Raw genomic sequence first — 12,080 nt, 5'->3', positions numbered from 1 at the left:
ACGCAGCGCCTCAGAGCCGGGGGCAGGATGCTGTGGACTTGCCACCTTCTTTCCCGACTCAAGGTCTGCAGAGCAAACAGATGGAACACTCAGCAGAAGGGCCGAGGTTAAGGCAGGCCCAGCAGCCTGGCCTGTACAGCCGTTCCACACGGCTCCCGGACAAGGCTGTGGGCCTGGGCTCCTGCCGCCAGGCAGGCCACCAGCACTTGGAGCTGCAGCTCCTGGGTTCTTGCAGGGCACAGGGCGTGTGTTTAGCTTGATGGCCCTTGGATATCCTAGATTCCTTGAAGAGGCAGATCAAAGGGGAGATCGGTGGAGCCTTGAACTGTGATTACATTTAACACAATCTCCTCTTCCTGCAGTCTTGAGCAATGTTGCACGTGAGAAACCAGTGCAGCTCTCTAGCTGTTCTGACAGACGTTTTGTTCATAAAAGCCCACAGAGCACCATCAGTTAGCAAGTCTTCTCAGTTGCCACCCTGCTTCTGTAAAACAGAATGGAGTTATTTTTTAGAATAAGTCACCAGCAGAAAGGCAAAGGGTCCCTTTCCTGCGAACAGCTGCAGTGACAGGCCAGAGTGTCCTCACTGATGTTAACTAATGAAACAGATTTTGAAATGTGTCATCTTGCATTATAACCATTACTGGTCTTCTGCCTCCTTACAGAAAAAGAGGATTTCTTTGAGATCTAGGAGCTTTTGCTGTTGCTGCCGTATGATTACATTTGTTAAATGTTCTAAGAAAATTAGACAACTGATGCTACTTGGTCCAGGGTTCAGATGAAGAATGCACAGCTGATCGTTCTACTTTTCTCTGTTCAGAAGCTTGTTGCCTGGTTTTTAGCATAGTTGCGTTCATTGCCCTCATAGTCCCTGTGAACCTCCTTTCAGAGCAGGAGCGTGCGTTCACCCTCTGACAGGCGATGACAGCCTCCAGCTGGGGCGGTCAGCTGCCGGCCCACGGTTGCATCTAGCTCCCCTCTGTCCTTGGCCCCACCTGGCGGTGCGGCCCAGAGAGCCGGGGGAGCCCGCGTTCCTGCCCCACTGTTGACCCGCTCGCAGTTTTGGGGCCATGATCAGACCCTTGGCCCCACTGTTACCCAGCATGAGAGGACAGGAGGGAGCCAGAGCAAGAGCCATAGGATTGGTTTTCAGGGCTGTCAGGGGGTGGGGCCCACACATGTCACCCCTGAGAGTTAGCTCACCTGTATATCCAGCAATGTGATTGATTTGTTACTGAAGTGACAGAATGAAGACTCTTCATTCTCGGCTGACATGCAGCCTCATAGCAGTAAATACTCCTCCTCCTTCACAGGGCCTGGCCGAGCGGGACTCCACACCTCCTTGCCGGCCCGGCTGTGGCCCTGGCAGCAGGCAGCCTCTGCCCCTCTGACTGAGGCCAGACTAGCACAGGCTTCCCACATGTGCTGTCTGAGGCTCTGCACAAAACAGTGTTTTCTGTGCAGTAACACTCTCAGCAAACCGAAGCTGTCACTGGGGAAAACTGTTTCTTTGAAATGTGATTGGCACATCTGAATCTAAGCATTAATCTCAGCTAACTTTTCTCTAGAGCGTTTTTATATTTTGTGACTCAACAGCAGAGAGGCCATCAGAAGCTTCCCCTTTATGAAGTACAGCTAAAACCAGTGTGGAAGGTATTTGACCTGAACCATGCATGAGGCTCGCTTGGTGCCTAACCACTATTTTCTGATAAGGAGGCAGAAATTTCCCAGAATCACCCTACTATCTGAAATGCTGATTATAGCCAAAGAGGTGTGTTTGCAAAGGAGAGAGGCCCTCAAGAGGCCAGTGGTTCACACGGAGCAGGGAGCCACAAAGGCGATGGATAGAACCCCACCTAATACAGTGACATTTTCTAGTACACGCAAGGCCACAAATTTTGATTAGCAGCATGACCCCATTTCTACAATCTTCTGTATTAAGAGCAGAATACTGCAAAGAGCAGTGAGGAAAGGGAAGCACAGAAATGTTTTTCTTCAGAGACGTGCAGAGCATCCTCCTCTGTGAGTGATGGGGTCCATGCCCATGATCCACTGAACTGGCCTGTGTTCCTGCTCCCACTGCGTGAGGCTGACGCTCTGGAGAGGCTGGGAAGCTAGTAAGAACTTGTGGTGTGCTTCCTGTGTGTATCTGAGGAAATGGGATTATTTTGCTTGTAGAAAAGAAGGATGGGTATTTGAAAGACTCTGACTTACCTCACCATAGGACAGCACACAACCCAGTGTGGTTCAAGTAGAGCAGAGAGCCGGGGGCACCCCACACACACGGTGCCCCCCAGAGAGTGCGGGGACTTTGCCCAGAGCCCACGGGCTGAGTGGCTGAACGTCCATCCAGACCTGAGGAAGAGCATCCTGACTTGCAGGGTTTCAGTCATCTGATCAGTGTGGGGAGAGGCTGCGTGGCCATTTGGAGTCTTTCAAACACAGGAAAATGGGCAATGATGGGGAGCAGCCCCGTCCACCCCGTCAGGCCGCTTCCCCCTGTTGTTTGCTGAGGGGCCCGTACTTGGATGTGCCCGTCTGTCCCACCTTCCCTGGTCTTTGTCTCTTCACTGCGGTCCGCAGCTCTGTCATAGGGAAAGCAGGAATGCTGCAGTAAGGCCAATATTAGATGTAGAATAAATATGTAATGTGAAAACCTTAAACATGGACTCAAGGTCTTAAATGAAATGGAATTATGTGAAGCTTTATTTTGCAGTCACATCTAAAGCACCATGAGGAAAATATAAAAGCATTTGAAGACGGTGGGTACTGGGTTTCCGGCACTGCCTTAGGACTCCCTGCCTTCTGTGCTTTTGCCATGCATAGTTTCATGAAATTAAAGGATATTGAAGGCCTTTTGTTCCTTCTTACTTAGAAAGTGTTTGTTAACAGTATTTTTCCAAGTTTGTTGAGTCTTGAAATTTTAGTATCTTAAAGGAAATGATTTGATAGTATTCTTCATAGGTATGTTTGAAAATGAAAATAGTTTTTAAAGTAAGTTTAATTGCTATTTGTTTTGTTGATAAGCACAAGTTTCTGGGTGCTGTTGCGTCAGTTAATCTTTAGATGTTAGAAGTTAGAACTATATAGGCCAGAGATAAGGTTGCCAAAAATAAATGTAAACTTAAAGTAGTCAATTCCTGCCTACAGACGATGAGGACGGCATGGACTGCGTGGACAACGAGCGGCGGCCGCACTTCCCCCAGTTCTCCTACTCTGCGAGCGGGCGGGAGTAAGCCTCCGCGGCCTGCCCGCCGCTGTCACCTCAGAGCTGCCACCGGACACGATTCCTGGCCATCCCAGCAGCCCGCACTCTCACAGCCGCAGGAGCGCCTCCACACGGCGGCCCGGCCCGCCCTCACCCTCGTCGCCTCCCACCCACCGAGAACACACACACTCCAACACTCTTGTTTCTGCATGGAACTGTCTCTGTCTGAGGTCTCACGCTGTTACTGCTGCTGTCCTTCTCTCATAGCGACTGTAAGACGTGATTCACAGTCTTCGGAAGTCATGAGCCCACTATTGTTCATGTGTGCACCAACTGTCACCTTCTGGACTTTAGTTTTTGTTTGTCCCTAACAGTGAAGGCGAAATGAGATACACTGATTCTAGGTACATTTTCTAACTTTCTAGAAGATAAATAAAAAATGAATTAGACTAAGAAGATTTAGTTGATAATTCAGAACAAGCAGTTGTGGGAGGGTGGTGATGTGCATATGCAGAATTTTAGCAAAGCCTGTCAGCTCAGTGCATGAAGTAGGCATCTGTCCCTAGGCCCTGCTGGAATTTATCAGGAGGCATTGGAGAGAAGGACCAAACACCTGGTGAGGTAGAGAGAGACACATGCGTATTAAATTCCTGTTGGGTACTGCAAAGGAAGCCCGTGGTACATGTGGACGTCCATGGGCAGTGTTGGCAAATGAACACATTTGGCAATGAACATTGGCAATGGCAAATGAACATTATTCTTCCAAGGAAGGAGGCATATGCACAGCAGAGTCCAGGTCACTTGAAGGGTCTCTGATATGATTTGCACCAGAGAGCATTTTTCCCCCTGTGCTTGGAAGCCTTTTTCCTTTCTTGGTATTTATCACCTCTGATGGCTGAAGAATGTAGACAGGTGTGATGATCCTGCTTTTCACCAAAATTTGTACACCAAGGTGAACAGGTGTTTGCCTTACTTGTTTCAATTTTTTACTTTCAGTTCTACATGAATTAGCTTTTTCTCAGATGTTAAAACTTTGTCCTTTTATGATTCTGTTTATATTGCAGTAGTATTTATTTTTTAGTGATGAGATTGTATGTCCTGTTAGCAAATGCAGCTCCAACTTACCTAAAATAGACTTACTGCAGTTTAATTTTGACCCATGTGCAAGAAATGCGCACACCAATGAGAACCATGCACTTTTTCTCCTATGTAAAAAAATGTTTGATGAGGCTCTGAAATTGTACATGCTGCTTAGAATTTGGCTTTTGGAGAAGAGATGCTGTCATTTAACCCCTTGGTGCTACTAATAAGAAAATCCCCAACTATCCATGCCAAGGGGGTAGTGAAAAATTAATGTTGCTGTTTGCTCATTTGAGAATTGAAATGTTGTGTTGGCCTGGCAACATAGTGTAATGAAGAAAATTGAGACCTGATGAGATGATAAGAAATGAACTTTACTTGGCAAAATGAACACATCGAGAGTATTTACAAAGTAGGTAGTAAAGGATAAGAACCTGGTGTGTTTATTTTGATCATGGTACATTTATCACTGAATTAGCTATCAGGGAAAAAAAAACTCAAACAAAAAAAGAACACCTCCAACTTTTCTTTTTCTGTTTATATTCATGTCCCCAAATTCCAACATTTCTCACTGAAAGGGGATGTGTATGCAAACCTCATCTTTCTCCTTCATTAATGATGATCTTCAGATTAAACCCTTTGGTGCTAGGAGCTGACATTTTCCAAAGCAGCCTAAGAAGTCCAGGGGGCAGAGGACCCTTGTCCCGGCACGCAGGAGGCGTCTGATCCCGTGGAGTGATTGTGGAGATGGGTTTCAGTTAGACTTACCTGACAGCTCCCAAATGGAAGACCACAGCAGGATGTAGTATCAGCCCTGCATTGTATGAAACAGCGAGTGACTTTCTAGGTGGGATGAATGATGTTTGAGGGCAGGTGTCTCAACCTCTTGATGTTAGAAGTGTGGCTTTACAGACATGGCACCCCTGCTGGCTGGAGGGGCCACTGGGACGGACAGGGCTAAAGGGCATTTACTAAGGCAGCTAAGACATATTCAGACGTAGATCTTACCTTCACTTCCCATTTCTACCTGAGTGAAGTTTATCATTAGCATCAAATAGTAAGTTACAGGAATTGGTAATTCATTCTCTTACATAGCTCAACTTTTTTTTCACTTGGAATTACGTTGAACGTTTCACTTTGACAAGAAAGTAGAAGTATGTCTTGTAAGTTGTCTTGGATCCATTATATAAGAAAGAAACAGGAGGAAGAGAAGGCCGCTGAGCTGGCAGACGCTCAGAGCATCACTCCTTCAGAAGGAAGGAGTGTTACCGCACGCTAAGCACAGTGATGGCCTTTTTTTTTTTTAATTTTAAGGTGATTTCCATGGCCTTGGCCAAGGATGGTTCCTGAAAGCTAAGGACATCATTGGCAGTACCCTGGGCCAGCCACGCCTCACAGCTGGCCCTTAGGCCCCAGCCAGTGCCCAGGAGCTGTCACCACCACCTCCAAGATTCCAGTAGTGTTTTCTTGGCGTCAGTTGTGGGAATCCCTCACTTCCGGTCCCAGATCTCAGTTAGCTGGCATGGAGGAGTACCAGAAGAACAGCAGTGTGTGTAGCAGGAGATTGCTAAAGCTTCCCTTGTGTCTGCCCATAGCGGTAGTGTTGGGTTCTGGCAGATGGGGAGGCCTAAGCCCTGGAATCGTCCCACCAGAGTGCAGTGTGGCCTGGCGGGCTCCGTTCTCCACTACCTCGTGGGGCCTGCCCTCTTGTCCCGGTGCAGCTGTCATGGAGGAAATGGGCCATTTCTGCTTGGATTTGGGCAGGGTTGCTCACCGCTTTGCTTTCTGCACTAATGACACAGCATTACTGCAGTATTGTTTCCATTTCCCGTCCCTGGCTTCTGGCTTCCTAAAGCTGACTGTTCTCGCCGGGGCCACGTGCTTCTCTGCGAGTACGAGCGTCAGGGCCTCCCTTACTACCGCAGGGCCTGTATTTCCCCCCTCAGTGTCCGCACTTTGCTGCTACTGCGCCGTCCACAGCAGAACTTCCTTATCTTGCTCCTCGTAGTGCATTACAGGCAAGCATGAAATGTAAAGTATTTATTTAAATAAAAAGAAAACCTCTAAATTGGTAATCGAATTACCTCCCTGTAGCTTTATAGTTTGTGACATTTCTTGACCTTGCTAGTTCTTTCATTAGATCCGCACAAGATCTAGTCATCTGGTTAAGGATTTCAAGCAGACGCAACTACAAACCCAAGAGACTGTATTACTGTCACTGTCGGTCATCCTGAAACTGTTGATCTCCTTAAGTATATGACCCACAAGGGTGTGAAATAACTATAAGAAACTGTTTTTGTACACTGTACATCCTTAGTATTTTTACACGTATATGATAGGGATGCACATTATTTTCCTTCGTACAGACAGCTTAAATAAAGCACTATGTCAATCTGCTACTTCTCTGCTTATTGTTGTTGGATGTGGTTCTGTAACCTCAGAAAATTACATCTTACTCTTTTCTGAAAAAGAGGTTTTCAGTAGCTCCACCTTATATTAACCTGACCTATACAAAATGTGACAGGAAAATATGTGAATTTCTTACAGCTCAGAACACGCATGGGGTTATTTTATTGCTGCAGTACAATGGCAACTGCCCAGTCATACAAACTTTGATGACGGGCTGCCTCCGAAGGGGAGATGCTGACCTCTGAACACCAGTTAGAACAGATCTGTGAAGCCAGGGATGGAACAAGTCTCTGTGGAGACTTGTTAAGACCCTAATAATCTTCACACCAAGCACCAGATGGTTTGGACCCAGAATTCCTGAGGAGTGTAGCACATCAGTGATGTCTTCCTGATGATGCGTTTCTCTGCATACCTCCTCCTTAAAGTCTGTTCTGGCAAATGAACAAACTTAGATGTGAGTAGTGGATGGGTAAGATTGGACTACAGTCTGAGTTACCTAGCCTTGTTCTGGATAGGGCCTTTTTCTGATTTTACCTCATAATTCTATCATAGAAACTTGGCTTTGCTCCTGTGACTAAACCGGATAAGGAGTGAATGGCTTTGGGACCAAAGTCAGTGAAGCGTGCGCGCGCATGTGACGCACTCAGATCAAGGGCATTCTTACCCGTGCTCTTCCTCACAACCACAGGCTGACAGACCCAGGAGTCTGAGACAAAGTGACCTCTGTAGTTCTTTAAAGGTGCTATTTTTAGAATATTGTATGATCTATTTACTGTATTCCTGAAACAATTAGGGACAATTAACATATCTTAGGGGACAACTTTAATGTCTAGCACAATCCAAAACCTATGCCTCTAGATAGCTGTACTTTTTCAGGCTTGAACCTTTTCCACCCTCCAGACTCAAATGGTCTTTGCATGGGTATCATCCTGCTGCCTCCAGAGCCCAACCACAGCCACACTGAGAGGCAAAGGTGGGAAGGATGGTGGAGGGGCAGGGGCGCATCCCAGTGGCAGCCTCGCCTCCGGGGTTGCACTGTCACCCTCAAAGGCAGCACACGCCTCCGTGCCCGTGCTCATTACTTTAAAGCATTTGAGGGCTTAACTGTGTACAGCAGAAATACTATTTTAAACTAAAATAACCATCTGTGTACAGGTATTTGATAGAATTCATAAGTAAATTTTGCTATTTCATTCAGTACGTGTGTTTTTAGGCTCCTCCCAAACCCTGCATCCTGAAGAAGAACCTGACACCACAGAGCCAAAGATGCTTTTTTGTCTGTTTTTGTTGTTAGAGGAGAAGGTAATGCTTAGTGCTTCCTGGTGTCTCCCGATTGTGCACAAAATAAAGGATGATAAATTATGGAGTCTTACAGGGTGTTGATTAAGAGCAAATAAAGTTGAAATATGATACAGATCATGAAGAGACAAAACATGAATGGCAGGAAAGTTTTGTCCTTAATATCCTTTGGCTGAGTTAAAATATGTGCCTTTTTGGTGTATTTTGTTCATCGCTACAAGGTAAAAAGGGGACATGATAACTCTAGTCTTCACGAAGGTCATTTATTGAAACTCGTGTGTAGTACAGCATCAGATGAGCAGATTTAAAAACATAGTGACTTCAAGCCATTTCTGAAAACACACCAGGGGGTCTCCTACATAGTGTCAGATGTGTCAGCTCCAGTCCGTCCACCTTGCAGGGGCCACTTGGCAGTGAACGTGGGGCGTCCGCTGGAGGGTCATGCTGCATTGAGGCACACTACGTACAAATCAGATGAATGTAAATATCTCTGTAAATCATTTCTTCCACTCTGTTTCACCCAGGTCAGCAATCAGATTGTAGCATGCTGGGTAACTGGAAAAAAATTATAATAAAAAGTAAGTTTGAATAGATCATGTTCTTCAATGTCATTTCTCTTCTAACTGGTTTAGTTTAGTTACCTCTTCTAAGTTTGTGGAAAAAAAATTTTTCACTAAAAATTGTAAAAATGTAAGAATTGGTTACCAATTGTTTGAAAATTTTGTGCTTCAACTTGATCATAGGTCAGAGGCCTTGTTGAAGAAGAATATAAGGTGAACTCTTTTGTTTTAATGCTCTAAATCTGAAAACAACTATATTCCAGATGTTTGTGTGTCTCTCAGACAAGGGAGATCTGGTGAGAGGGCGTGGCTGGGGCCATCGCCTCCCCTGCCCAGGGAAGGAGACACTGACTCGTGCCTGGGCCTGTTCACTGATGCAAGGCTGTCACCACAGGGAAAGCTTGCGAGACAGGAGGCCAGCCATGTCCCTAAGGAGTTCTTGGTGACCTGATACCAGCGAAAACCTCCACATTTGTAGGTGCAGATAATTTACTGTAACACATATATACAAAAGCATTTGCACGTGGAAACCACCTCCCACGTGCTGGAAGAGGGAGTTTGCGGGTGTGGTCTCTCAGTTTCAAACAGGAATAAATGTCTCAAAACTAGCTTATGAAAGCAGGGTTGAGGGTGTCACCAGTTAGGAAAGTGCTGGCACCACTGCCTGCCCTGGCTGCCACGGCTGGTCCGGGTGGTATAGACTATGTCGGGAAGTGGTTTCAGGAAGCTCTGGAATACTTAACAGTCCATAAAACATTTCTTGAGTACCTACTGTGCATACCTGGGAACATGACTAGGACGCAGTCCTTGAGCTCTAGGAGTGTGAAGTCCCTAAAATGATGGGGCCTAGACAGCAAGATGAGACTCCCCAGCCCCCTGTTCACAGTGGTGGGGCTGTGGGCCAGAGCCACTGGCCCACTCTGGTCTGCCTTCAGCTGGGCCTTTGTGCCGCACAGTGTGGGTCTCCTGAGCTAATTAAAATTAAATTTAATTAAAATTAAAATTGTTTAAGCCACAATTTCCACGACAGGACAGCAAGTGAAACATCAGAATCCACACAAAGGAAATAGGAGAACCAGCCTGTTGCCTTTTTTAGAAGAAAAGGTAATGTTTACATTTCAAGTAGATTCCCAGTATGTGTGAGACACTGATCATGACTTAAGGAAGAGCATTGTGTGTGTGGCCCGTCTCCCAGGGACCCCAGCTGGGGTGCAGCAGGAGGCACTGCACAGGGGGAGCCTCTTCCTCGGCCCCCAGGGCTTCTGTTCTCTGCACCCTTTGGAGTGGGCTGCAGGGAGGGCACTGTGCCCCAGGGCCAGCTGATGCAGAAAGGGCTCCCTTCTGTCCTCGAGCAATACTGCACAGCTGCCACCAGCTGGGCCTGGCCCTCAAAACGACATCTCCACCTAGATCTGTTTTGCCTTCCAGTCTCAATGGAACTGATGCAGTGGCTGAGTGGAACGACTCCAGAGGCTCTGGAGACAAGCTTACTGGCTAACATTAGAGATTCAAGGATGTCTGAATGCGAGGACAAGCACAAACTACAACAGGCATTTTTCAAAAAGACGATCTACCTGGATGTGAGAAAACACATCCCTGGAATGCGCAGGAGGCAGACAGTGGTCAGCCCTGCAGGACCTGAGGATGTGCTGAGGCTTGTGTTTAAACGCAGCTGCAGGAAAGTGGCCTTTCTCAGGAGGAGCGTCTGCAGGGCGACCTGCGATTTACCTCCACCCGCCCCATGCGGGTGGCATGCAGACCTCAGTGCCGAAGCCAGGACCTCAGACACTTGGGAGCGGCGCAGCTGCAAGGTGCCCACTGTGAGCAGATGAACCCAGTTCCTCCCGCTGTGGCCAACCTGTGTTGACGGTCCATCGCTTTCACGTTCTACTTGGTTTCAGCACTGAGCCCTGCCTGCATTTGTCCCCGCTCTCCTCTCACAGTTCCTCCGTGCACTGCTGAGCCCACGCACACACTGCTGCCATGTGAATGGCTGTGACAGGCATGGTCTCCTTGCTCAGAAAGTGCTCAGCATTGCCCTTTGTTGCCCGTCTATAGTAAAGGACACGTCTTAGAGCTCCCCCAGCCACATCCTGCAGCCCATCCAGAGACAGAAGCTTCCGTTGCTGCCTATGTCTGCCTGATTTGCCTGGCTTCTTAAGGACACACCAGGCTTTTTCCAGGACCATGGATCTGTCATCGCACTGCAGTGGTCATGGTGTCAGAAGAGACCAGGACGCCTGTGCAGTGGGACATCAGCTGGTTTGAGCTCAGGCTCCAGCCCTCACCCACCACCTTTCTGCCTTCTGCTTTTCAGCCTGTCACCAAGGCCCCTTGCAGTGGCCTCCTGGTGGCGTGGCCACATGTGCAGCTGTCTGTGACTGCTTTCCAGACTAGAAGCGGGCTGACGGCACCCTGACAGCTGCTCTGAACACCGTCCCCAATGAGAGAAGTGCTCCCCATCTGCAAGCCACTACCCCTGCCCACTGTCTTTATTCTCACATAAATCCTAACAGAGCCTTCGAGCCACAAACCCTGACTTTTGTGTCTAATTTATTTCTGAAGTTTGTCTTTAAATTCAGAGTTTATAAATGAGTCTCTCTGGGTGACCTGAGTTGTTCCCCAGGCAACCACGCTGTGGTGTCACATGGAGCCCTCTCTGTGGCTTTGTTCCCAAGCCCAGCCCAGGGACAGCAGAGTGGCACCTCGCCCTGCTTGCAGAAGGTGCCCACAGCCTCACCCTGACCCAACTTCGCTCAGCAGCTTGCCCCAAACAGAACCCCTCCCTGCTCTCTACCATGATCATTTGCACATTTTCTCCCTGTGTGGCCAGGTCAAAATATGGTCTTTTTTCCTGTGCCTCTGGCAAGAAAGAGTGTTTTTTAACCAGAGAGGGCAGAATCCCTGCCCCCATCTGCACGGGTATTTTGGAGCTGGCCCTAGGTTGACAGCTCTGGGAAGCTACTGATACTGTGGCTTTGGGAGACCGGGCCCAGGGCCTCCTCACCCATTGGGACATGCTGGCTCCTCCAGCCCAGGAATGAACACCAATCTCTTGAAGTTCACTTCCCAGTTCTATCTACTTCATTTGTCCAGGCCTTAATTTCCTTCTGTATGAAAAGGATGTTGAATAATGTACCCAAGTGGCCCTTCTGAGCCTGTGGCAATCTTGGTGTGGACCTCCTGGCATCTCCGTCTGGCTCCAGGTAATGCACAGAGCTTCCTTTTAAGGGGCAACCGGTTTCTTGTTAAGTTGTATATTTTTTTGCATTTTTATCTTTACTTTTTACCAGAAACTGGAGTGACAGACAAGCTGACAGATTTCCCAAAGAAGAGGGACAGAGAGATTTCCCAAAGAGGCCTCAAAGTCCAGGCTCTTCCATGCTGCCCTGACCTGCAGCAGATAAGCAATCAAGTGGTATTTGTGGGACTGAGTGCACGTCAATCTGGAAGGCAGCCTGGAATGAGTGAGCCAGGAACCACCTCTGGGTGGTCACCAGTCTATTCAGGCCTCTGCAGAGCTT

At 47.7% G+C, this 12,080-nt stretch overlaps 2 protein-coding genes across 5 annotated transcripts in view; one reads left to right on the top strand and one right to left on the bottom strand.

The window, feature by feature from the left end:
* The window catches only part of AKT3 (AKT serine/threonine kinase 3), a 339,823-nt gene extending 334,235 nt beyond the window's left edge, over window positions 1-5,588 (top strand). For all 3 annotated transcript variants that reach the window (XM_036887665.2, XM_036887664.2, XM_036887663.2), the window contains one exon: window positions 3,151-5,588. In XM_036887665.2, the coding sequence (XP_036743560.1) occupies window positions 3,151-3,236 (86 nt within the window). In that variant the 3' untranslated portion in view covers window positions 3,237-5,588. The remainder of the gene's footprint in view (window positions 1-3,150) is intronic.
* Window positions 5,589-8,276: 2,688 nt separating this feature from the next.
* SDCCAG8 (SHH signaling and ciliogenesis regulator SDCCAG8) overlaps window positions 8,277-12,080 on the bottom strand; it is a 275,300-nt gene continuing 271,496 nt past the window's right edge. The window contains exon 17 of one of the 2 annotated variants that reach the window (XM_057507849.1): window positions 8,277-8,551. In XM_057507849.1, coding sequence (XP_057363832.1) covers window positions 8,494-8,551 — 58 coding nt within the window. In that variant the 3' untranslated portion in view covers window positions 8,277-8,493. The remainder of the gene's footprint in view (window positions 8,552-12,080) is intronic. The other variant, XM_057507847.1, reaches the window with a different exon arrangement.

The sequence above is a fragment of the Manis pentadactyla genome, chromosome 9 (assembly GCF_030020395.1).
Source record: "Manis pentadactyla isolate mManPen7 chromosome 9, mManPen7.hap1, whole genome shotgun sequence".
NCBI classification, from domain to species: domain Eukaryota; kingdom Metazoa; phylum Chordata; class Mammalia; order Pholidota; family Manidae; genus Manis; species Manis pentadactyla.
Note: the sequence above shows the minus strand (reverse complement) of the source record. Positions and strands in the feature narration are given on the sequence as shown.